Below are 25756 nucleotides of genomic sequence, written 5' to 3' on the forward strand. Positions count from 1 at the left end.
CTCTGGGTGGGCAGGGCCTATCGGGCTGCAGCCTGACCCCCAGCCCCTCTGCTATCCCAGTCCTGCTCCCCACACAGCTCTGCCCCACATACTCACTCAAACCACCCCCCATTCCCGTCCTGGGCTCCCCTGACAGCTCTGCTCACCCCCACAATGCTGACCCCCATCCCCGTCCCCCACACGCCTCCCTCCTGGCCCGCAGCATCACCAGCAGAGTGTCCCTCTAAGGGGGTCTCTCCCCGCCCAGGCTGACGGCCTTCGTTCTCAAGTCCTTTGGCCAGGCCAGACCCTACATCTCCATCGACGAGAAGCACCTAGAGGACGCCCTAGGGTGGCTGCAGCATCACCAGCTGGAGAGCGGCTGCTTCCGGAGTGTGGGGAAGCTGTTCAACAATGCCCTGCAGGTGGGAGGCTGGGGGGATGGGCTGATGGGATGGGGGAAGAGGAGACAAGCTGGGGAAGGGGATGGGGGCCCCTCATGGCAGCTGGTTGTTGTTACCCGGTTTGGTCTGGGGGATTTCCCTGGGTTTTTAGCAACGGCTGAATGGGTTGAACGGCCGAGGCAGCAGGTTATTGCACCGAACAATGGAGCAGCCCTGGTCCAGCCACCCCTGGCTCCTGTACAGCCCGGTCTCCCTGCAGGCACTGAGCAAACCCCGCACTCATTGCATGGCATGAAGAACCTGATGGGCAGGACCCAGCCCAGCCCTGAAGTCATGCAACTCCCACAACTCCCCATGTGGCTCAGTCAGAAGGGCAGCTGCAGTGCATCATGGGAGATGTAGTCCAAAGGAGCCCAAGTCTATAGGGGAACGGGGGCACAAGGCTGGTGCAGCTGAATGTTGAACCGGTTTGCAGTGGAAGGTTTCGGTTCAGGTTGCCAACCCAAGAGGCTGCGATTTGGGCCCCACCGACCCACAGCAGAATGTTGCGTTTCCATTTTCCCAACAGAAATCAAAATGTTTCAGCAAAAATAACATTTTCTCTCAAAGTTTTGGTTTTGTGGAAACTGCATCATCTGTGGAGAAATCATTTCAGCAGGAAATTCCCACCCAGCTCGAGTCACAGCCTAATTCCTGCCACTGCCCTGGAGTTTGCAGGGATCCGGGACTGTATGGAAGGGGCCGGGGCTGTACCCAGCTGTTTGGGAGCTAGAAGGAGACAAATTTTAATCAAACGCATGGGGGGACTATTTAATAAGCAGGAATTCGCCCAGCAAGGGACAAATCCCTCAGCCTCTGCAGAAACAGCCCCTGGTCTTCACAGGAAATCTGGCAAATGTCAGTTCAAACCAACTTAACAGCCTCTGGTTCCAGGTGGCCTCAGACATGATTTTATACTGAAATTTTATACAGCCCTGACAATGGAGCAGCTACGGGCACTGCCTCTCCCTATAACAAAGCTGTGGAACTCACTGCCACAGTGTGGCCTCCCTGGCTGCTATGACTGGGGGCCACTGCTTGGGACCCAGAGGGCCTGACAGGTCGCAGCAGGAGGCAGGACCCAAACCCAGCCACTTGGAGCGCTGGCGCCGGTTCTGTTCTGGCCCAATGGGCTTGTGCTGGGCAGCGGCTCACCTGTTCCTGGCAAGGTGGCCCACAACTCGGTCTGAGCCGGCTCTCGGTGTCTCCATCCCCCTCAGGGCGGCGTGGTGGACAAGCTCTCTCTCTCGGCTTACATCACGGCAGGGCTGCTGGAGCTGGGGCAGCCGCTCACGGTGAGGCCAAGCCCTGCTGTCCCAGGGGAGGGGCCAACAGTCAGGGGGAATGGAGATTGTTGGTGACAGTGAGGGGGGAGTCAGTGCCAGGGAAGGGTTTGGGGTGAGACACGGGAGCCGTGGGTGGTTGGTACCAGGGAAGGGTTTGGGGTGAGACGGGGGAGTCGTGGGGGGTTGGTACCAGGGAAGGGTTTGGGGTGAGACGGGGGAGTAGTGGGGGGTTGATACCAGGGAAGGGTTTGGGGTGAGACGGGGGAGTAGTGGGGGGTTGATACCAGGGAAGGGTTTGGGGTGAGACGGGGGAGTCCTGGGGGGTTGGTACCAGGGAAGGGTTTGGGGTGAGACGGGGGAGTCGTGGGGGGTTGGTACCAGGGAGGGATTTGGGGTGCTGTTGGGAGCCGTGGGGAGAGGGGTTGGTACTGGGAAGCGGGTGAGGGAGAGATTGGGATGGGGACAGTGGAGTCAGGGCATCAGAAAGATGCAGCAGCTCGGTCAGTTTCTGGGTCCAGCTCCGGCTCTGGCTCTGGGCGTGGCTTGGGCGGGCTGTTTATAGATGGGCCCATGGCAAAGGTGGCGGTGGGGAGGGATGGGTCAGGGGAGATGACAGATGCCTGCCTGGTGGAGCATTGTTAAGGCCCCATGGGGTGGTTGCCGGGGGACGTGCGCAGGCCCCAGGCGCAGGGTGTCTCCTCTGGCCGGCTCAGCCTGACGGGGAGTCTGTTCGGTGTCTCCCCCGTCCCAGGACCCCATGATGACCAGGGCCCTCCGGTGCCTCCAGGAATCGAGCACCAGTGACCTCTACACGCAGGCGCTGCTGGCCTACGCCTTCGGGCTGGCGGGGAGCACAGAGCTGCGGGGTGCCCTTCTGCAGAGCCTGGCCCAGCACAGCGTCAGCTCGGGTACCGGCAGCCCCTCGCTCTAGTGCTCTCCTCGCTGCCGGCCTCTCGACATGGCAGGGCCAGCTGCCCCCCACGGCTCTGCCCACCCAGGTGTCATCCCTGCCCTGGGGCCTTCTCAGCCTGGCAGGGGAGCTGGGTTTCTGTGGCCCAGTCAGTCCGTGGTCTCTGCTGAGGCTGCCAGTGAGGGGCCGACGCGCTGGGCTCTGTCATGGGGACACTTGTCCCCTCAGACCTGGAGTGAGATCGGCCCGCCATTTCCCAGAGCCCAGCACATGGAGTGAAGGGGGACAAGTCTGGGTCGCTTCCAGGCTGGGGGTATCGGAGCTGAGAACCTACAGGGGCAAAGCCCCATGTCCCACCCAGCCCTCTAAAGCACCCGGGGCCAGGAGCATGCTGGGATCCAGTGGGCTCAGAGCCCGTGGGGCAGGGCTTTGCGTAGGCAGCTCCCAAGGGGAACGGGCCGTAACCGAGCCCTGGGGAGATGCCGCAGGATCCCAGCACCCATCCTGTGTTGGGGACATCCCAGCTGGGGAGTCCCTGCCCGAGTCTCTGCTTGGCCCAGCTAATACTGGGAGGGGAACAGGCTGCACTGGGCTAACGGCCGGCTAGGCCCTGCTGTCCCCGGGAGAGGGGGTTGTACAGGGAAGATGGTCTCTGGGTGCTCCTTTGTCTGCAGCCTGTGCCCACCATGGACCTATGGGAGGCTGCTCATTCCCCAGCTCCAGTTCCCCTAGCCTTTCTCTGCACAAATGCCCTTGGGTTTGTGCCGCTCTCAGCCCAGCCCCCAGTGTGAGCTATGCAGCCTGGGGTCAGCTCCCCATAGGGCGGGAGGTCCCATGGGAGGCCTGAGGCCCACTGGGAGCGTGGCTGGGGACACAGGCGGTGGGGCTGCCCCGCGTCAGTGCTGAGCTGAAGGAGCCCTCTGTATGGTGCCTGGGATTCCCAGGCTGGGTCCCTCACACTCGTCATGAAGAGGCCCCGTGATCTCTGTATGTCTCCTCGGCTCCATTTGAGCTCAGACTGAGCTGAGCTGGGAGCTGAGGCCTGGCGCGCTCGGTTCCTGATGGGCCCTGGGGAGACATCCCCCCACAGAGAGGACCAGCCTGCATGGTCCAGGCCGCTCTGTCGTGTCTCGGCTCAGATGAAAAGTCCCTTCTCTCCAAGCCCCGGCACGGTGGCTGGAGCTGGTCTGTGCCCGCGAGTTGCGTGTCGCCTCCCGCCCCGCCCCGAGGCGGGTAAGAAGTGCTGGGAGCAGCACCTGGCTCCTGCCCCAGAGAAAGGAGAGGTGGGGGCTCTGCTCCTGGGGGAGGGGCTGCCAGGCACTGGGGTAAAACAGCCCTCGGGTAACAGGACCTATCTGCGAGGTCCCTAGGATCCCTTGGAGGGGGTGATAACACGGCGTCAGCTCCAACCCCTGTCCTTCAGCTGGGTTGTGCTCCAGGGGGCTGCACATTCACTCAGGGGCTCTCTGCCCCGCTCGAGCAGTGGCGGCACTAGGCATAAATCAGTTCTGGGAGCGGGGCTGGGGCAGGGAGGAGGCCTCTGGGTATGCCTCTGTTTGCACCATGCGCCCCCTCAGGGCTTCTCACCGGCTCCATTTGAGCTCAGACTGAGCTCTGCTCCTAGGAGTGCACTGAGGGCCCATGGGACACTGGACTGAAACAGCCCGCGGGTGAGGGTCCCAACTTCAAGGCCCCAGGGATCACTCAGGAGGGGGGTGTTAACTCGGCATCAGCTCTGCCCCATGCCCTTTAGCTGGGTCAGGCTCTGAGCAGGGGGCCAAATTAACACAGGGGATCTCTGCCCCCCTCTAGTGGCTGCACCCCAGAGGCTTAGGGGTTGCCTGGAGCCAGTGACCCACCTGGGCTCAGCTTTTAGCTCAGACACCAGAGGTTCAGGGGTTTCAAGCCAGCGGGCCAGGGTTCAATCCCTGCTGACGACCCACGCAGGGGCATCGTGTTACACTTGTGTAGCCCTCCTGTGAGCTCTGAATCAGCTGCCATGTCCTGCCCCAGAGGTGACTGATTCAGTGCAGGGCAGGCGTCCCTCTGGCCTGGGAAGCCCCTGGAGCCCCTTTGGAAAGCAAACAGGTGACCCACTGTATTGTAACTGCAGCCATGGGGCTGCCCTTCCCTCGGCCCTTCTCCTAGGGGGACAGCTCCACTGGCAGAGGAAGGTGAAGGCCCTGCCCAGCCCCTACGGGAACAAGGCCCCGTCAGCGGAGGTGGAGATGACGGCTTACGTGCTCCTGGCCTATCTCTCCCTGCCCAATGTGTCTGCTGCCGACATGGCGACCGCCACCCAGATCGTCCGCTGGCTCAGCAAGCAGCAGAACCCCTACGGGGGCTTTGCTTCCACACAGGTAATACCCCTGCCCTCAGGGCAAATGAGCGCGGGGGCCCTGGTGCAGGAAGGGGCCAGGAGCTGCATCTCCACAGCTGAGCCAGGCCCTTCCTGGGAGAGGGAGTCCTGGGTGCCGAGCCCCCTGCCCTCAGGGGCCGGGAGCCGGGGTCTCGATGTCAGCGCCCCAGCAGGTCCCGATGCTGCCGCAGTGAGTCTGAGCCGGGCTCCTCTCCCCAGAGCGTGACAGCAGCTCGGTGACTCTCTTTCCCCAGGACACGGTGGTGGCCCTGCAGGCCCTGGCCAAATACGCAGCCCTGACGTACAGCACGAGCGGGGCTGTGTCGGTGACAGTGAGCTCCCAGGCCGGGGCCCGGCAGCAATTCCACGTGGAGAACGCCAACCGGCTGGTGCTGCAGCGAGCGGCCCTGCAGGAGATCCCCGGCCAGTACACAGTGCGGGCCAGCGGCGAGGGCTGTGTCTTTGTGCAGGTGAGTGCAGAGGCCCCTGGGGACCAGCCGGCCCAGCGGTGACTGGCTGTGACCTGGCACTGCCCCACGGCACCTGGCTCTGGGCCCAGGCTCTGATCTGCTGTGGCAGGACGCAGCAGGCTCTTCCTCAGCCCTCCTGCTTTTCTCCCAGCTGACTCTGCGCTACAACGTGCCGCCCCCAAAGAGCGCCGTGACCTTTGACCTGCGGGTGGAGACGGAGCCGAAGGAGTGCACCGAGAGCGCCAGATCCCACTTCGGCCTCGTCCTGCACGCCCGGTATGAGCCCCAGCCCCCCACCCATCTGGGTCTGAGCTCCTGGGGGCAGGGACAGGCCCCAGGCAGTAGGGAAATGGCCGGGGCAGAGCCGCCCCACTGCAGGGCCGGGGCATGGCTGGAATCGCTGTGGGAGCCATCCACCCCCAGGGCTCGGGGCAGAGGCAGGGGGCCCCTTGGAATGTGCCAGGGGCTAAAGGGCTGGTCCCGGGGCTGATCTAGAACAGACAGTCAGCTCCCAAGACACTCCTGGGCCCGGGGCCCCTTGTCTGGGGAGCTCAGGGCTGGCCGGGGGCTAGCGGGGCTCACGGCCCAGAGTAGGCAGAGGGCATTAGAGACACTGGCAGAGCTGAGAAGACGGGAGGCCTCCCCTCCCTGTCCATCCCCCTGGGGTCTGTATCCAGGGCAAACCCCGACCTCAGCACAGGGCTCCTGTTGCAGGTACAGCGGGGAGCGCTCAGCCACCAACATGGCCATCATCGAGGCCAAGCTGCCGTCCGGCTACACCCCCGTCAAGAGCTCCGTGAGGCAGGTGAGCTTCCCAGGGAGGAGAACACGCTGCGCCAGTCACAGCGTGAAACCAGGGGCTGATCCATGGGGGAGAGCCCAGACCCCCAGGAGAACACAGATTGCAGCTCTGACCCCTGGGGGAGCTCCCCCTGCAGAGCCCTCCCCCCTGCAGCAGGTCACTGTGCAGCCCTGGGGTCTCCCATCCAGTCACTGAGCAGGTCCTGACCCTGCTTAGCTCCCCCAGAAGAGGACGCCCATGTCTAGACTCTCGCCCCTCCCCCAGCAGACACCCAGTGCGCAGCTGTGACTGACGTGGAGGGTGGCAGCCAGGCCCCTCGGCAACGGGGGCATTTGGTGCCCCATGTCCCAGCCCCCATCAGAGCAGACACTCCTGCCCCAGCCCCTCTGTTCCTGGCTCAGCCGTTTCCTCCCTCTGCTCCTAGCTGGAGAAGCAGCGTTTGGTGAAGAGGCTGGAGGTGCAGAACGACCAGGTGACGCTCTATCTGGACCAGGTGAGTGTGGGCGGCTCAGGGCTCCAGGGGGGCCTGGTGTGAATGGGGAGGGCGTGTCCTGCCCTGGCTCCACCCCCATTACAGTTGCTCTCGTGGGCTCTGTGTCACACGCACGGCGTGGGGTCACTGAAATCTCCCCTGCTTCAAGTGACCTGTTTCCATAAAGGACGGGGAGATGGGACCAGACTCAGCCAACCCCAGGGAGGGCCGTGAACCGAGCGATGGGGAGCTCAGGGTTGTGGAGGCTGGAGCTGGGCCCTGAGTGTGATGAAAGGGGTCACATTTTGCAGGGGGGTGGAACAGGGATTCAGGGGGAGCCTTTTCTCACTGCTCCAGGCCGCAGGGGCAGAGGGAAGTGGGTTGGGCCAGTCCGAGCCTCGGGGAGGAGGGGGTTAGAGCTGCCAGTGCAGACGTTCAGCTCAGGGGCTCGCTCTGTCGCTCTCTCGGTAGCTGACGAAGGAGGCGGCGAGTTTCACCTTCTCCCTGGAGCAGGATTTCCCTGTGAAGAATCTCAGAGCAGCCCCAGTGAGACTGTACGATTACTACGAGACGGGTGAGTCCCGCCCTGGTAGGGCTGCTCCCGCGGGCCCCATGCTGCAGTCTGTGGCTGCAGAGCGGGTGTCCTGTCCTGGCTCCGCCCCAATTACAGCCCCTCCTGCGGGCTCTGTGTCACAACCAGTGCCTGGTTAGAGGGTGGTGCCATTGGAATCCCCCCTGCTCCCTGTGACCCGTGTCCATAGCTGATCTCCCCCTGCTCGGGCCTGAGCGCAGCACTTGGGCAGATGCTGGCAGATGACCAGCCGTGGGGCCTGCGGGGGTCAAGCTGGAGACACCTGCTGGAGGCATGTTCCTGGGTTCGATCTGTGGCGTCGGCTCACCGGGAGGGACATGGGAGCCGTGTGCTCTTCGGGCTCGTGGGGCGCATGAGGCTGGTGTAACTGGAGCTCTCCCAGCAGGAATGGCCGGAGCAGGTGTGTCACTCCTCTCCAGGGCCCCACACATTTACCCTGCAATGCAGCTCCTCAGAATCCCCCAGAATCCTTTGTGCTGGGCCAGGAGGTGGCAGGATGGTTTCCATGAGTGCCTGGAGTTCACAGCCCCACTCAGACAGTGGGGGGCGACCTCCCACTCCCTTCTTGGGGTCAGACCTGCAGGAGGGATCCCCTGGCGCTGGGGTAACAGACTCTGCCTGTGTGGGATTAGGGGGAGCGGTTCATATCCCCCCACTGGGTCTCTCCTCCATTCCTTACATCCCTTGCTGTTCCAGGTGAACACACAGAGGCTGAGTACAGCGCCCCCTGCGGCTCAGGTAGGTGTGATGTACCCACACACAACTCCAGTCCCTACAGCTTTATGGGTGGGGGGAGTCAATGGGCGGGAGAGGTCTGTGTGTGTTGTAGATGGCAAAGGGTGGGGAGATGGGAGCATGGAACCCACCAGGACCATGTGTGTGGGGGGAGAGACATCTGGGGAGAAGGGTCTATGTGGGGCACAAGGGAATCTGTCTTGAGGGCGGGGGGTGACTGTGGGGAGGGTCTTTGTTGGTGTTGGGAGAGTTCTGGGGAGCCATGTCTACAGGTGTTTGCAGGTATGTGTGGGTGATTTTGATCCTGTCTGAGGGGATGTTTGTGTTTGTTTAAAGCTCCTGATGCGAACACGATGGGAAATTCCCGCTGACACCCTCACCCCTGCTGGGCAGCCCCCTCCCCTCCCGAGAGTGCTCTGCTGGCAGCCAGACACCCCAGGATCGGGGCGGGGGGGCGTGGACAGGCTTTGTCTCAGCTGCTGCTTCCCGGACCATCTGCCCTATCCCCTGGCCCTGGGCTGGAAGGAGGCTGCAGCCCCGCGGTTGAGACATGGATTCGTAGCGCTTTCTTCGGCCAATGCCTCCCCGTTCTCTCTGGAAACATCCCACCTGCTCCCGTGACAATTCACCACGAAAATGAGAGGGACGGCGGAAGATTAGTGCAAAGAAAACGGACACCTTGGGCAGGGACCTACCCAGCTAGGACCAGCTGCTGGCCTGCTCCCTCACTAACTGCACTGCTTGGAATGGACAGAGCACCCAAGGCCCCTGCCTGACTCACTGTTTAGAGCCTGGTCACTTTCATTGCGTCAGCACCTGGTGACCGCCCCCTCCTTTGCCCCCTCTATGGTGGCTTTAGCAACCCTTTTCATTTCACCCATGCAGCGAGTTAGTAGTTCTCAGCCTCAGCTGCCTGGTCCCAAAGAGCAATCCTTGCAGTCCCATCCCCAATTGTATGTCACGCTACGGAAGCGGTCACTCAGTTTGCCGGAGAGGGGCTTTCGGAAGCTGTGGTTTATGCCAATTCACCTTTGCTGAGAGGATCCAGATGCAGGGAGGATCCAGGAGAGCGTAAGGCCAGAATTTCCAGGCCAATCCAGCTCCATTTAGATACCAACAGGTGGCCAGATTTCTCAGCCGTCAGCATGCCAGGTGCAGGTTGGGGGCTGAGCTCTTTAGCAAAGCTGCCCTCCAGCCAGGGGAGGAAGGCAACGGAGTGGAGTCCAGGAGTTTGGAGGCAAAGGACATGTAAGGTGCTGGCTTGTCCCCAGCCCATGGAGGAGCCGCTGCCACACCCAGTGTCTTTTATCAGGCCATTTTATTTCCCAAACATAAACAAAACCAACAAAACAAATCCTCAGCCCATGCTCAGGGATTTCCCCCTTTGCCTCTCAGTCCCTCTTGCTTCAGGGCCTTTCGCAGATTCTTCTGTGCTCCTCTGACAGAGCATCACCTACCAGGGCATTTTGCCTGGTGCCCCTTTTCGCCCAGCACGTTCCCACTGCCTCCTACTCCATGAGCATCCCGTCCTTACTGCCAGCCTTGCTGTCCATAGCCCAGGTGCTGCCCCACTCTTTTAATTGGCCACACTGGGAGCCCCTGTTCTAGCAAGGGGAGCTGGACCTGCTTCATTTCAAGAGGCCAGCTGCCCTGGAACAGGGGAGTAGATGGGGCGGTAGCCACAGGGGGATAGAGGGAAGGTGTCTGAGTTTAGAGGAAGCAGTTGCCTAGTTGATGGAAAGGAGCCAGAAGAGAGTGATTTTGAAGTTGAGAGTGAGAGAAGGTGCAAAGGCATGGGTGGTGTGTGCACCCCCCCAAACCCCCGTTTGGGGAGCCTAGCCCCCTACCCCGCCTCTTATGCCCAAGGCCGCATCCCCACTCTGCCTCTTCTGCCCCCCCAACCTTGCTGTTGCAGGCCGTCACACCCCCACCTCTACCCCGGCACACTTCTGGGCTGCCTACAAACCCCCAGCCATATTTCGGACACATGATTTCCTCACCCATGGACTACATGTAACTTAAATGGACTCCCCCCACCCCATACATTTAATTGTTTATAGGTGTATGATTACACTGTAGTCACAGGAAGGCAATAGAATCACAGAATATCAGGATTGGAAGGGACCTCAGGAGGTCATCTAGTCCAACCCCCTGCTCAAAGCAGGACCAATCCCCAATTTTTGCCCCAGGTCTCTAAATGGCCCCCTCAAGGATTGAACTCACAACCCTGGGTTTAGCAGGCCAATGCTCAAACCACTGAGCTATCCCTCCCCCCATAAGGTTCTTATTTTTAACATCCCAGCACATTTTGGCAAGAGTGTGCGAGTTCCTAATAAAAGTTAAAGCTGAAACGTTTGTTTGACTGTTTGCTTCCCCATGTTGAATTCCAGGTGGAGCGGGAGGGGTGGGGTGGGGCACCAAGGTGCTGGCGTGCAAACTGCCATTGGCAGATACACGCTGCTGGCCCACCCTTGTCGTTACTTTCGCATTGGCACATAAACCCGAAATCCCTCCCACTCCTCTATTAGCAGCTACAAACATGGAGCCAGACACTTACCCGGCTCCGGGGCGAGTTCTGCCTCTCCCGTTTCTACCGCTGGTTCCCCAGCAGGCTGCTCCTGGGCGTTCCTCTGAGTGCAGCCCCCGGTTGTGCTGCAGTGGCAACAAAGCCTTCTCAGAGACCGGTATCATCTCCAGAGTCACGTCAGTGGCTTGATCTAGCTGCTGCTGCCGCCTCCGATGCCGATTCTGGGGTCAGCAGGTCTCCAGTTGTCCCACTGACAGCTCCATGCTCGGTGCGGTACCCAGCACTGAGAGACTGAGGCCAAAAGGGACCATGCTGATCATCTAGTCCAGCGGTTCTCCAACTGTGGGTTGGGACCCCAAAATAGGTCGTGACTCCATTTTAATGGAGCTGCCAGGGCTGGCATTAGACTTGCTGAAGCCCAAGCCCCACTGCCTGGGGCTGAAGATGGTGGGGCTAAGGTTGGTGGGGCTAAGGTTATAGGCCCCCCACTTGGGGCTAAAGCCCTTGGGTTTCTGCTTTGGCCCCCCCACCCTGGGTGGTGGGGCTCAGGCAGGCTCAGGCTTCAGGCCTCCCTCCTAGGGTCGTGTAGTAATTTTTCTTGTCAGAAGGGGGTCGTAATGCAATGAAGTTTGAGATCCCCTGTTCTAGTCTGACCTCCTACACATGGCAGGCCACAGAATCTCACCCACCCACCTTTGGCTGAGTTACTGAATTCCTCAAATCTTGATTTAAGTTACAGAGAATCCGCCATTTACTCTGCTTCAAACCACTAAGTGTCCCACACTGCAAAGGAAGGTGAAATCTCCCCAGGGTCTCTGCCAGTCTGACCTGGGGGAAAATTCCTTCCCAACCCCAAATATAACCATCAGTTAGACTCTGAGCATGTGGACGAGACCCACTAGCCAGACAGGGGGAAAGAATTTACTGTAGTTATGCTGAGCCCTCCCCATCTAGTGCCCCATCTCTGGTTGTTGGAGATACTTGTTAACAGCAGTCACAGATGGGCCATAGGCCATTGCAGGCAACCTCCACAAACTTATCAAGCTCAGTCTTGAAACAAGTTAGGTTTCCCCCCGCCCCCCCCCATTACTTCCCTTGGAAGGCTGCTCCAGAACTTCACTCCTCTGACGGTTAGAAACCTTCATCTAACGTCAAGCCTAAACTTCTTGCATCCATTTGTTCTTGTGCCAACATTGCCCTTTAACTTAACTCCTCTCCCTCCCCGGTGGTTAACCCTCTCATGAATTTGTAGAGACCAATCAGATCTCCCCTGAGCCTTCGTTTGGTTAGGTGAAACAAGCCAAGCTCAAGTCTTGTCTCATAAGGTAGGCTCTCCATTCCTCTCCTCATGAGCAAAGTCCGAGTTGAGCTTACCTCAACTGCAGGTTTTTCCTCATAGTTGTATTTAGCTTTTGTCATGGAGTGTGGGGGAATCGGGGCCCTGCACCCCTCTTCCTGGGATTCACCGTGACTCTCAGCCAGCCAGTAAAATGGAAGGTTATTGGACGACGGGAACACAGTCCCAAACAGAGCTTGTAGGTACAAAAAGGACCCCTCAGTCAAGTCCTTCTGGAGGGCAGAGAGCTTAGACCTCAGCCCTGGGGTTCCCTGCGTTTCACCACTCAGCTCCAAACTGAAACCAAAAACCCCTCCAGCAGGCTTTCTCTCCCTCCCTCCCCCCAGCTCCTCCTCTAGCCTTTGTCCAGTTTCCCAGGCAAAGGTGTCAGCTCTCCCAACCCGCCTCCTGGCTAATGTTACAGCCTCAGGTATCTTCCTTCAGGGGAAGTCTCCCATCCACAATGCAGACAGTCCCAGTGAACCTCCCCGGCAACACTCCCAGGTCAAATCCGCCCCACTCCCTGCTGCGTCACACCTTAGTTAGTTGTAGTAGTTTAGTTTTTTTTTAAATTGTAGTAAGGACCGTTGTCCTTTCAGTTTTTCCCTGTGGGGAAATTTAGATGGCTGGAAAGTTATGCCCAGCTCTCCCGGTTTTAAAGATTGCCTTTTGTGCTGGGAGGTTATCCTGGTGAGCGACAGGCATCCCCAGTATGTTTGTTGCCTCAGGGAGTCACACAGCCACAAAAGGTGTAATTTTTGCCTGGTCTTAAAAATCGAGAGCCAGAAAGAACCGGGAGATTGAACTGTGTGACCTAATGATGGAGAGCTCCCTCCGTCTGGCTTCTGACCCAGGCCAGGGGACTGTCTGCCCCCCATGTACACCAGTCTCTGAGCAAGTCAGCCACTTCAACCACTATAGCACAACACTCTCCCAGAGCTTCTAAGAGGAAAACTCAGGGATCCTCTCACAAAGACTTTAGGAAACGGAGCTCAGGTTCCCCAGATAGGGAACGAGTGAGACAATTACTTCAGCGCCTCGCCAGTTCCTGACTTGGTTCCCACAAGGCTGCAGCTTCCTCAGGTGCTGTGAACCCCAAGATTCTAAGGGTTCCAGCTCAGTAAGATCTTTGGTTTCCTCCATCAGGGGATCAAGGCGACAAAGGAGAATCATAGAATCATAGAATATCAGGGTTGGAAGGGACCTCAGGAGGTCATCTAGTCCAACCCCCTGCTCAAAAGCAGGACCAATCCCCAATTAAATCATCCCAGCCAGGGCTTTGTCAAGCCTGACCTTAAAAACTTCTAAGGAAGGAGATTCCACCACCTCCCTAGGCAACGCATTCCAGTGTTTCACCACCCTCCTAGTGAAAAAGTTTTTCCTAATATCCAACCTAAACCTCCCCCACTGCAACTTGAGACCATTACTCCTTGTCCTGTCCTCTTCTACCACTGAGAATAGTCTAGAACCATCCTCTCTGGAACCACCTCTCAGGTAGTTGAAAGCAGCTATCAAATCCCCCCTCATTCTTCTCTTCTGCAGACTAAACAATCCCAGTTCCCTCAGCCTCTCCTCATAAGTCATGTGTTCCAGACCCCTAATCATTTTTGTTGCCCTTCGCTAGACTCTTTCCAATTTATCCACATCCTTCTTGTAGTGTGGGGCCCAAAACTGGACACAGTACTCCAGATGAGGCCTCACCAATGTCGAATAGAGGGGGACGATCACGTCCCTCGATCTGCTCGCTATGCCCCTACTTATACATCCCAAAATGCCATTGGCCTTCTTGGCAACAAGGGCACACTGCTGACTCATATCCAGCTTCTCGTCCACTGTCACCCCTAGGTCCTTTTCCGCAGAACTGCTGCCTAGCCATTCGGTCCCTAGTCTGTAGCTGTGCATTGGGTTCTTCCGTCCTAAGTGCAGGACCCTGCACTTATCCTTATTGAACCTCATCAGATTTCTTTTGGCCCAATCCTCCAATTTGTCTAGGTCCCTCTGTATCCTATCCCTGCCCTCCAGCGTATCTACCACTCCTCCCAGTTTAGTATCATCCGCAAATTTGCTGAGAGTGCAATCCACACCATCCTCCAGATCATTTATGAAGATATTGAACAAAACCGGCCCCAGGACCGACCCTTGGGGCACTCCGCTAGATACCGGCTGCCAACTAGACATGGAGCCACTGATCATTACCCGTTGAGCCCGACAATCGAGCCACCTTATAGTGCATTCATCCAGCCCGTACTTCTTTAACTTGCTGACAAGAATACTGTGGGAGACCATGTCAAAAGCTTTGCTAAAGTCAAGAAACAATACATCCACTGCTTTCCCTTCATCCACCTCTTCTAAGTTGGTACTGGTAGAATAAGCCAGGCCCTCGGTACCTAACCTTTTGGTACCGCTGAAGATCAGGCTAACAGCTAGTGAACATTCCTGGGAATGCATAAAGCCTACGATACCGTCTGCTCCCTCTGTCACAATCACCGCTGGTCAGGCTGCCACCTCAGTACGGCCACCACGTTGGTACTGCAGGAGTTTAGCTTTCCACAGGGCCTTCCGGCAGCAGAGATGCCTGACTCACCTTTGTTTGGTACTGATCCATTTCGGTACCCAGATCTCTGGATATTCACCAATGGAATCACCACATTCTTCTACCGGAGCGCCACTTCTACAAAGTGACATGGACGGTGATGATGATGATGGGGATTTCTCATCAATCTCCCACATTTCAGTTCAGGGCTCTCCTCTTTGCTATCAGAGGAATATTTTTCTGGAGAATTCTAGAGACGGAACGTATTCACAAAAGAAACATTCAAGTTCCATTCTAGTGTTGGGGGCATCCAAGAGTGCTCCTACCTAAGGCACCTTGTACCTATGGCACTCTTGGGTGCTCCCACGTATGCCGTACGGGCCCCCTGATTGGCCATACTGGGATCCATGGGCAGCATACCAGCACCACCAAGTCTATAAAGAAAGGAAACATCTTGATTTAGTTAGTGCACATCATATTTGTCTGCAACACTGCCATTTAGAATCACCAGCTCTCAGGCATTCATGATGAGATATAATCACACCATAAGTCAAATATCCTACCCCAGTTTGGGACCTCAACTTAGTGCTTAGGTGCCTTACAGGACCTCCCTTTGAGCTAGTTCCCTTCTTGACTTATCGATGAAAATGGCATTTCTACTCGAAGAGTTGGGTAGACAAGGGATCTGATGGCATACCCTCCACCCCCTTCACAGTATTTTTTAAGGACACAGTCATATTGCACTGACATCCCAAATTCCTACTGAAGGTGTCCTCTGATTTCCACATTAACCAGTCTACTCATCTTCCAGTTTTCTTTCCTAATTCACACGTGAATAAGGAGGACGTATTACATACCCATGATGTCAAAAGGGCATTAGCCTTTTCCTTGGGCAGGACTAAGCCATTAGAAAATCTCCCAGATTGTTCATGTCTGTTGCGGACAGATCGAAGGGATCTCCAATTCCCAAGCAAAGACTCTCTAAATGGATCTCTGACTGCATTACCGTTTGCTATCAGTCTCCTGATCTCCAACCTCCTTCTGGAGTATTCACTTATTCAGCGAGATCTCTCTCTACTTCAGTAGCCTCTCTTAAGAACGTTCCCATTACTGAAATATGTGGAGCTGCAATTTATACAACCCCCCCTTCACACCTTTTTGGAACATTATGAAATAATTTATGACTCAGCTTCTGAGGCTGTGTTTGGCTCGGCTTTTCAGTCTTCAGTTTTGGACTCAACTCTGAAGACCCCTCCCTCCTTAGAGAAGTGGAGAACTCAGACCAGTGGTTCTCAACCCCGGCCCATGGGCCGCTTGTGGCCCAATCAGCACACAGCTGTGGCCCATGTGACATCCTAAGGGCCATACAAGTAGTGTATCTATTGTGTGGATGAGGCCCACATAACATATAGAGAGCTGCATATGCGGCCCACAACGGTATATTTGGTATATAATGGTATATAGTTGAGAACCACTGACCCACAGAGACACTACTTGAAGGAGAGACACTCACCCTGTGCCGTAACTGTAGTTCTTCAAGATATGTGTCCCTACGGATACTCCACTACCTGATCTCCTTCCCCCTAGCTTCAGAGTTCTCTGCTAGGGAGCTTGGCAGTAGAGAGGGCATTTCACCTGCACAGCTCTATACAGCCGGCCTGGGGCTGGGGGCAGTGCATGAGGCGGGGTACATGTGCTGGTTGAACAGGCACTGCTCCCTAGAAGCTCATGTATGTACACGTGAAGTGGAGCACCTGTAGGGACACACATCTCGAAGAACTACAATCACTGCACAGGCCGAGTAACCTCTCCTCCCTCCACTCCTTGCAGGCTTTCTGCTTTCTCTTAATAACCTGGTTGAGATGCTTATTCATCTAGTCTGATCTGCAACCTTTCCCGATGAGTTTTTTCCCTTTCTTGGAGTGCAGGCTCCAAATAGTTTCTGCAACTCTGACTTAAAGTCATTCCTTATTGCCAAGAAGGCCAATGGCATTTTGGGATGTATAAGTAGGGGCATAGCGAGCTGATCGAGGGACGTGATCGTCCCCCTCTATTCGACATTGGTGAGGCCTCATCTGGAGTACTGTGTCCAGTTTTGGGCCCCACACTACAAGAAGGATGTGGATAAATTGGAGAGAGTCCAGCGAAGGGCAACAAAAATGATTAGGGGTCTGGAACACATGACTTATGAGGAGAGGCTGAGGGAACTGGGATTGTTTAGTCTGCAGAAGAGAAGAATGAGGGGGGATTTGATAGCTGCTTTCAACTACCTGAGAGGTAGTTCCAGAGAGGATGGTTCTAGACTATTCTCAGTGGTGGAAGAGGACAGGACAAGGAGTAATGGTCTCAAGTTGCAGTGGGGGAGGTTTAGGTTGGATATTAGGAAAAACTTTTTCACTAGGAGGGTGGTGAAACACTGGAATGCATTACCTAGGGAGGTGGTGGAATCTCCTTCTTTAGAAGTTTTAAGGTCAGGCTTGACAAAGCCCTGGCTGGGATGATTTAATTGGGGATGGGTCCTGCTTTTGAGCAGGGGGTTGGACTAGATGACCTCCTGAGGTCCCTTCCAACCCTGATATTCTATGATTTTATGATTCATCTGGAGTACTGTGTCCAGTTTTGGACCCCACACTACAAGAAGGATGTGGAAAAATTGGACAACATTCAGTGGAGGGCAACAAAAATGATTAGGGGACTGGAACACATGAGTTATGAGGAGAGGCTGAGGGAACTGGGATTGTTTAGTCTGCGAAAGAGAAGAATGAGGGGGGATTTGATAGCTGCTTTCAACTACCTGAAAGGGGGTTCCAAAGAGGATGGCTCTAGACTGTTCTCAGTGGTAGCTGATGACAGAACAAGGAGTAATGGTCTCAAGTTGCAGTGGGGAGGTTTTGGTTGGATATTAGGAAAAATCTTTTTCACTAGGAGGGTGGTGAAGCACTGGAATGCGTTACGTAGGGAGGTGGTGGAATCTCCTTCCTTAGAAGTTTTTAAGGTCAGGCTTGACAAAGCCCTGGCTGAGGTGATTTAGTTGGGGATTGGTCCTGCTTTGAGTAGGGGGTTGGACTAGATGACCTCCTGAGGTCCCTTCCAACCCTGATATTCTATGATTCTATGATTCCTCCTCCACATTCAGATCCCGGAGTTCTTCAGTCCAGCCCACTTCCCCAGCTCATTCCCTTATGTTTTTCAAGTTTGCTCTTTTGAAATCATGGCCCCTAGTTGCAGACCTATTTTTGTTTATCCTTCCATTTAGTTTGAAGTGAATTAACTCATGATCACTCGAACCAAGGTTGTCCTCTACAACCAGCTCTTCTGTGAGGTTCCCGCTAGTGATTAATACTAAATCTAAAATGGCATCCCCTCATGCTGCTTCAGTGACTATTTGGTGAAGAAATCTGTCAGTTTATTACATTCATGAATTATTAGTACCTACTATTATTAGTAGCACTTCTCCTGTAATCGGTATCTGGGAAATTAACATCTCCCATATCACACAATCCCCAGTCGTATTCATTTTATTACAAATATTAAAGAGGTCTCTATCCATACCACAATCAGATCCTTGGGGTCTGTAGCAGACCCCAAGCAATGTTCCAGTGGAGTTCCCTTTCTCCCCCAAAGTGATTTTGACACAAACAGATTTGGTATTATTCATTTCATCATTTCAAATTTGTTTACACTCTACCACATCATTAATATACCATGCAATGTCTCCATCCTTACCCTTATTTCGGTCTTTCCTGAACAGGACATACCCTTCAATCCCCATATTCCAGTTATGACTACCATTCCACCATGTTTCCATGATTCCAATAATATCTGGTTTCACTTCCTGCATCAGTCATTCTAGTTCCTCCATTGTGTTACCCAGGCTCCAGGCATTGTTGCTTCTGCTTGGTTTCACCCAGATTCCTCACTCAATTACTAATGGTCATTTTACTGCCAGTACTGCCTACCTGACTGTTACAGTCATTGGTATTGGCACTATCTTTCCTCTTCATGTCCATTCTCCTACCCTCTGTTGTTCCTTTCTCCATTGCCGTATTCTCTTTTACTTGATTTCCTTCCCACTCAGTATTAGAATCAGGCGTGGAGGTTACATGAGCATTTCCAGATTGTCTCCCCCAAGTTCCTAGTTTAAAATTCTTTTAATCAGTTGTGCCAACTTTCATGCCAGAAATCTATTTCTCTCCCTTCTCAGGTGGAATCCATCCCATGAGAACAGTCCTCTGTCCGTGAATGCCTCCCAGTGGATGAACATCCCAAAGTCCTCCTAATAGCACCCCTGCCTGAGCAATCTGTTGATCATCATAATCTTCGCTCTCCCATTCTAGGGACAGGTAAAATCCCACTGAAGATCACCCGAGCCCATTTCTTTAAGCATCTTCCCCACCCAGCCTGGCATATTCTTCCTTGATGTGTCCCAGCGAGAATCTAGCAATATCATTTGTTCTCACATGAAGGACAATCGGTGGATTCTTTCCCATTCCCATTAGGATCCTCTTCAGCCTCAGGTCCACATCCCTTATCTTAGCCCCTAGCAGACAGCACATCCCTCTGTGCTCCAGATCAGCTCTGGTGACAGGCCTGTCTGTTCTTCTTAGTAGGGAGTCCCCAGTCATATAGTTGGTGCAATTCTCCAGCCTTCCCCCTTCTGTTCTGGCGGCAAGTGCTCATCTTCTGTTCTCTCTTGCAATCTTCTGTGGGTCATCCTGTATCCTCCTGGGGCTCCAAACTCCAGCCATCTCCATTGACTCTTCCCCTTTTCTTGGAGAGCTAGCTGCTCTTCTCTTCTTCCTTGACTTCCCACCTTCTTTTACCGCTTGCCCCGTCCCTTCATCTTCCAGCACTGCCAACCTGTTCCTCAGCTCCATTCCTCCTTCGCTAGCTGGTCTTTCCTCTGCCTTGTTCTCGTAGTCACATGCTTCCGCGGCCACTTTCTTCACCCAGCAGTATCCCCTCACAGTTCTCTGGCCCAGCTTGCATCTGCCAATCTTGAGGTTTCCCTTCAGCCTCCTCTCTCCTTCCCTCCATCATCTGCTCAAATCCCCTTCAAAACTCAACCATAGTTTCTAGCTGTGTCTCCAAACCTCGGCTCTTTTCTTCCATCAGCTCTATCAGGCAGCACCTCATACAAACGCAGCTCTTCTCAGGTACCTGCTCCAGGATAATGCACATCCTGTCATCTTGTCTCTTCCATTCTTTGGGTCACTATCACTGTGTCATAGCCTTCCCGTCAAGAAGGAAGCAAGCAAACAAACAAACCACCATACACACCTTCCCCTTACAAATTCCCACCTAGTTTTCAGCCCATTTGAACCCTGTGCCACTGGCTGGCTAGTTGGCCCATGGGCAGCAGGTATTGTAGGCCAGGAAAGGCTAAGCCTCCACAAACAGCCAGCCATGGTCCCACCCATGCTTCACCTTCAGCTCTTCCCCCATGGCCCCAGCCCAGGCTGCTCCTCTTCCCAGAAGCATGCGGGGGCTGGGGCTGGGGCTAGGGCAGGCCGGCTGGTGGCCCAGGACTCAGGGCGGCTGGGGCTGGTGCTTGGGCCGGCCAGGACTGGGCCTGCCTCGCGCTCCGGGGCTAGTTCTGCCTGGTCTCTGGCACTCAGGCCGCCCAGTGCTTTGGGACTGGAGGCGATCGGGCAGGCCGGCCTGGGGTTGGGGGCACTCAGGCAGGGTGGCCTGGGGCTGGGCCGGGATGGCCTGGGCCAGTCAGCAGGCCGGGACTCAGGGCAGCTGAGACAGGGCTCCTCCAGCCGCAGTGCGGGGCTCGGGGCTCTGGGAGGGGCGGGGCGTGGCCTCAGGCGGAAGGGGCAGGGGCAGGGCCAGGAGCTAGCCTCCCGGAAAGGGCGGTTCATGCACCACCTATGTTGGCTGCCTTTTTAGGCCCGCATCCAGTCAAGGTTCAGGTGTGCTTCTCTCACAACACACTGCACCCTACCAGACTTTGCAAAAGGAAAACAAACCAGCGAGCAAGCAAACACTCTCAGGAACTCACTCGCTGCCCCTAAGGACCAGGGGCTTGCCGGCCTTCTCCTCCCACATTGCTCCACTCAACCTCCCGTTTTCAGCTCTATTTACTGGCTCCTGCGCTGCCGCTGCACCCAGTCAAACTCCTCGGAGCAGGGTGACGGTGAGTTTCCAGAAGTGCAGTCGTCATCCCCGAGCCACTTAATCCTCTCCCTGCACCGGGCACCTGGCGGGTGCATCCCCACCGCTGCCAGCTTCTTCGCCATTAGCTGGTCGTTCCTGGAACTCTTGTTCAAGTTGAACAGTTTGCTACGCTTCACCCCAGAGATTCACCAAAATCTGTCTGTGCACCCCCTGCACCCAGGAAGCAGGGCATTCGGCAAAGGGCTTCTGGTCAGTGGCTATTGCAAATGCAGAACTATTGGTGACGGGTGGGGCCCCCTTTTGGGGAGGCTAGTCCCCGGCTCCACCCTTTCCTCTGTCCTCTCCCCCACCCCCCAGCCACAGCCAGAGCCCAAAGCGCCCTACCACTCCTGCAGCTGGAGCCCTGAGACCCTTTGCCTTCCCCTGCGTCCAGAGCCACAAGCGCCCCCCACCCTCCGCCCAGAGGAGCCCTGGACCAGCTGGAGCCCTGAGCCCCTACCCCTCCCATGGCCAGAGGAGCCCCGGGCCAGCTGGAGCCCCTCCCCTCCCCTCCCCCAGCTGCGCCTCCCCAGACCCCAAGCCGCCCTGCGGGAAAAGCTCTTGTTTCGTCTCTCTTCCAGAAGAAGAACCTGAGCTGTTGATATGAGCCATGCAGGTTCCGGGGTGGCTGAGGAGGCGGTATGTGTCACTCAGCTTCCTGGGTTCAGGGAGATTACTGGTGAACCCAAGAAGCTGAATAGCAGATACCGCCTCCTTGGCCCCCCTGGAACCTGCATGGGGCATAATAATGAGCAAAAACTTTGCCCACCCAACCTGCAACCAGCGGCCACAGCTGTGCCACCGCCCATGTGCAGAACATTCCCTGTGTTTGCAGCTCAGCAGTCAGAATAAAAAGGGAGGATTAAATGCTGAGCTGCTGTACTTGAATGGGGCGGGGCGGGGGTGCTTCCATTTCCTGGGAGTTGATTGGCTGCCTTTGGGATAGAGAGGTCACAGGACAGACTGTCTTTTGTTGGGAATAACACAGTGAAGGAAGGGACCTGTTCAGCCTGGAGAAGGGAGAGAGACACGTGTCTTCACCCGAGAGAGGTGACGGCCAAGGAAGCCAGAAGCCTGCAAGGGGGCGGGTGGCCCCTTGCTGGCCCACTGAGGGGAAATATAGGCGTGGTTTTCCGGAACCATGACAGGGGTTGACACCTTGCTCTGAAGTGTGTGGCACTGGCCGGAGACTGAACTAGTGGGACGGTTGGTTTGAGCCGATACGCCAATTCCTGCTTTCCTCTGCCACTAGTGTCAGCGGGGGAACAGTCCCGCTCTTGTGGGGAACTTTCCTGGCTTCTGCACTACCCCGGTGAAGTGGACTAGCAAAAGGATCTGAGTCCTCGCTCCCACTTCCTTTACCCAGTGGCCTCCCTGCCCTTGAGGACTCCTCTTCCACTCTCCTGTCTGGCAGAGTCCTCGTAACCCCAACAAGGCTGGGCCCAGGATTCCAATGCAAGTTACTTAATTAACAATTAATTTTAAAAAGAATAAGGGGAAATGGGAAAGGTTAAAGGAAACACATAGCCCGCTCTGCGGCAGGGAACATCACAGACAGTGTCTCTGGAACAGTCTGTTCCTTGTAAGTCCCAGGCCCCTTCTCAGGCCCTGGCTGTGCTGCAGGGATGCTTTGGGTTGGACACTTGCTCTGGTGGTGGCCACACGCTCTCAGGCTCTAAGTGGTAGGACCCTTCTGCCCTGTGTCGCCCCCGTCCTGTCGGGGTTACGATCCAAGCCTGGCCTGCAGAGCCCCTTGGGGCTGAGGCGTCTCCCTGTGCTGGGCCTGCTGCCCAGAGTTCCCCTCGCTCTCGCCAGCTGCTCACCGCACCCAGCTCCGGAGACTGCTCCAGGCCCAGCTCCACCACTCGGTCTCTGCACCGCTGCTGCTGCTGCCTCCAGCTCCCTGGGCGGCTTCTCTGGCCCCTCTGGCTCTGGTTGCTGCAGCTCTGCTCCCAGGACAGGTCTGCTCTCTCTGGGCTGCTTTTCTGGTCCCTCTGGATCTGGCACCGCTCTGCTCCCCAGCTTAGCTTGGGCCCCTGCTTAGCTCAGCCCCACTCTCTCTGACCCAGGCAAATCCAGCTCACATGGAGGACGGGACCTCCCTGGCCTCCTGACTCTCTGATTAGCCTGCCCGCCCTGTCATTCAGGCTGACCTGGAGCATTGGCCTCTCCCCATTGTTCCTGGGGACTATCAGTCTCAGGGTCCTGGTTTCCCATAGACCCTTCCCCTTTTAGTACTGGGACCTAGCAACCAAAACACCCCCACTGAATGTTAGTAAGGGGGCAACAGTCCCCTTACACTAGTGTGAAGATCTGGGTGACAGGCTCCAAGCTTCACTCCAAAGTCTGTCCAGCTCCCTGGATTTAGTCAAACAAGCCCAGCAGTCAAGGAGCAAGAAACTGTCTGATCGGACTGAGGGAATCAGAGCCTAATAACGGAGGTGGAGTGGGGAGACAGTGAGCTTAAAATGAATGAAAGGAAGTAGAATGGCCACATGGTGGCAGAACAAGACAGAAGACAGCTAATGGTTGCTGTATTGTAGGGACCAGCATCTATCACTCCATGATGTTACAGCTTCACCAGTTCACCTAGCTCCAGAAGAGAAACGAGCTGCGTAAAATGGATGCAAACCCCCTATGTTCATCCCCGGTGTAACTTCTTTGAAGCTAATGGAATAGCACCAGGAGTCCCTGAGGCCTGGTCTGCACCAGAACAGTTACTCTGGTGTAACCAAGGCAGGCAGGAGTGTGACTTTTTTTTATCCGTATAGTTATATGGATCCAAACCTTAGTTAGATGCAGTTGTGCCCATAGAAAGGTGACTTATATTGAGGTAGCTTATTTAACTTCCTGAACCAGAATGAACTACACGGCTATAAGGACTATTATACTGTGTAAGTGTGCGCACACATACATGCAGATGTGCATGGGGGGGCCATGTGTGTGTGTTGGTACATACATGGAGGGTGTAGGGGAGGTTGGGTGTGTGTTCATATGGGGGTATGTGTACAGGGTGTGTGTGAGGGAACATGTGTGTGTCAGAACATATGTGCATGTGTGCGCACGTATGGGTGTCAGGGTGTGCAGGTGTGCACGGGGTGTGTGCATGGGTACAGTTGCGCATGTGGGGATGTCAGGGGGTGGGGGTATGTGGCGGGGTGTGTCTGGTTGGGGTGTGCCTGGTTGGGGTGTGCACATGTGGGTGTTGGGGTGTGCACATGGCTTCAGGTGTGTGAATGTGGGTGTCAGGGGGTGTATGGATGGGTAGGAGTGTGTGCGCGTATGTATTGGAGTGTGTGCAGAGGTATCGGTGTATGCACATGGGTGTTGGGGTGTATGCATGGGTATGAGTGTGTGTACGTGAGTGCTGGGGTTTGTGTGTATGGGTGTGCACACATGGGTGTAAGGGTATGAGGACGAGTACAGGTGTGCACGCATGGGTGTCGGGTGTGTACGTGTGGGGGTGTTGGGGTGTGTGGGGTACACGTGGGTATGTGTATGCATTGGGATGTGGGGGGTACAGGTGTACATGGGTGGGTGTTCACATGTTGGGGTACAGGCATAGATGCTTGTCAGGATGTGGGGGGGTACAGGTGTACATGTACGCATGTTGGGGCATGTGTGTTGGTACAGGCATGGATGTTTGGGCCTGTGGGGGTGCAGTGGGACGCACCTGGGACACGTGTAGGTACAGGCATACACACATGCATGTCAGGGTGTGTGTAGGTACATGTGTACATAGAATCACAGAACTGGAAGGGACCTCGAGAGGTCATCTAGTCTAGTCCCCTGCACTCAAGGTAGGACTAAGTATTATCTAGGCCAGTGCTACTCGGTCCTGGGGCCGGTTTTATTCAATATCTTCATAAATGATCTGGAGGATGGTGTGGATTGCACTCTCAGCAAATTTGCGGATGATACTAAACTGGGAGGAGTGGTAGATACGCTGGAGGGGAGGGATAGGATACAGAAGGACCTAGACCAATTGGAAGATTGGGCCAAAAGGAATCTGATGAGGTTCAATAAGGATAAGTGCAGGGTCCTGCACTTAGGACGGAAGAACCCAATGCACAGCTACAGACTAGGGACCGAATGGCTAGGCAGCAGTTCTGCGGAAAAGGACCTAGGGGTGACAGTGGACGAGAAGCTGGATATGAGTCAGCAGTGTGCCCTTGTTGCCAAGAAGGCCAATGGCATTTTGGGATGTATAAGTAGGGGCATAGCGAGCAGATCGAGGGACGTGATCGTTCCCCTCTATTCGACATTGGTGAGGCCTCATCTGGAGTACTGTGTCCAGTTTTGGGCCCCACACTTCAAGAAGGATGTGGATAAATTGGAGAGAGTCCAGCGAAGGGCAACAAAAATGATTAGGGGACTGGAACACATGAGTTATGAGGAGAGGCTGAGGGAGCTGGGATTGTTTAGCCTGCAGAAGAGAAGAATGAGGGGGGATTTGATAGCTGCTTTCAACTACCTGAAAGGGGGTTCCAAAGAGGATGGCTCTAGACTGTTCTCAATGGTAGCAGATGACAGAACGAGGAGTAATGGTCTCAAGTTGCAGTGGGGGAGGTTTAGATTGGATATTAGGAAAAACTTCTTCACTAAGAGGGTGGTGAAACACTGGAATGCGTTACCTAGGGAGGTGGTAGAATCTCCTTCCTTAGAGGTTTTTAAGGTCAGGCTTGACAAAGCCCTGGCTGGGATGATTTAACTGGGAATTGGTCCTGCTTTGAGCAGGGGGTTGGACTAGATGACCTTCTGGGGTCCCTTCCAACCCTGATATTCTATGATTCTATGATACTCAAAGTGGTGGTCCATGGACCGGTGACGGTCCGCGAGCCATCGGCTGCCGGTCTGTGTGCACATTGGAAAAGAAAATTGCCGGTCCCCCACATCAGATAGCATGAGAAGCACTGATCTAGATCACCCCTAACAGGTGTTTGTCCAACTTGCTCTTAAAATCCCCCAATGGTGGAGATTCCACCACCTCCCTGGGCAATTTATTCCCGTGCTTAACCACCTTGACAGTTAGGAAATTTTTTCTAATGTCCAACCTAAACCTCCCCTGCTGCAATTTAAGCCCATTGCTTATTGTCCTGTCCTCAGAGGTTAAGAAGAACAATTCCTTCTTGTACCAACCTTTTATGTAC

General features: G+C 55.5%; 1 protein-coding gene across 3 annotated transcripts in view; it reads left to right on the forward strand.

Annotated features, from left to right (window-relative positions):
• LOC311513856 (alpha-2-macroglobulin-like protein 1) overlaps window positions 1-10399 on the forward strand; it is a 54092-nt gene extending 43693 nt beyond the window's left edge. For all 3 annotated transcript variants that reach the window (XM_084615994.1, XM_084615995.1, XM_084615996.1), the window contains 11 exons: window positions 248-404; window positions 1643-1717; window positions 2460-2616; window positions 4767-4978; window positions 5232-5447; window positions 5599-5723; window positions 6162-6252; window positions 6674-6742; window positions 7193-7295; window positions 8010-8051; window positions 8385-10399. In XM_084615994.1, coding sequence (XP_084472120.1) covers window positions 248-404; window positions 1643-1717; window positions 2460-2616; window positions 4767-4978; window positions 5232-5447; window positions 5599-5723; window positions 6162-6252; window positions 6674-6742; window positions 7193-7295; window positions 8010-8051; window positions 8385-8419 — 1282 coding nt within the window. In that variant the 3' untranslated portion in view covers window positions 8420-10399. The remainder of the gene's footprint in view (window positions 1-247; window positions 405-1642; window positions 1718-2459; window positions 2617-4766; window positions 4979-5231; window positions 5448-5598; window positions 5724-6161; window positions 6253-6673; window positions 6743-7192; window positions 7296-8009; window positions 8052-8384) is intronic.
• The last annotated feature ends 15357 nt before the right edge of the window (window positions 10400-25756 follow it).

This window comes from Lepidochelys olivacea (genome assembly GCF_965140295.1).
Source record: "Lepidochelys olivacea isolate rLepOli2 genome assembly, chromosome: 27".
Classification (NCBI taxonomy): domain Eukaryota; kingdom Metazoa; phylum Chordata; order Testudines; family Cheloniidae; genus Lepidochelys; species Lepidochelys olivacea.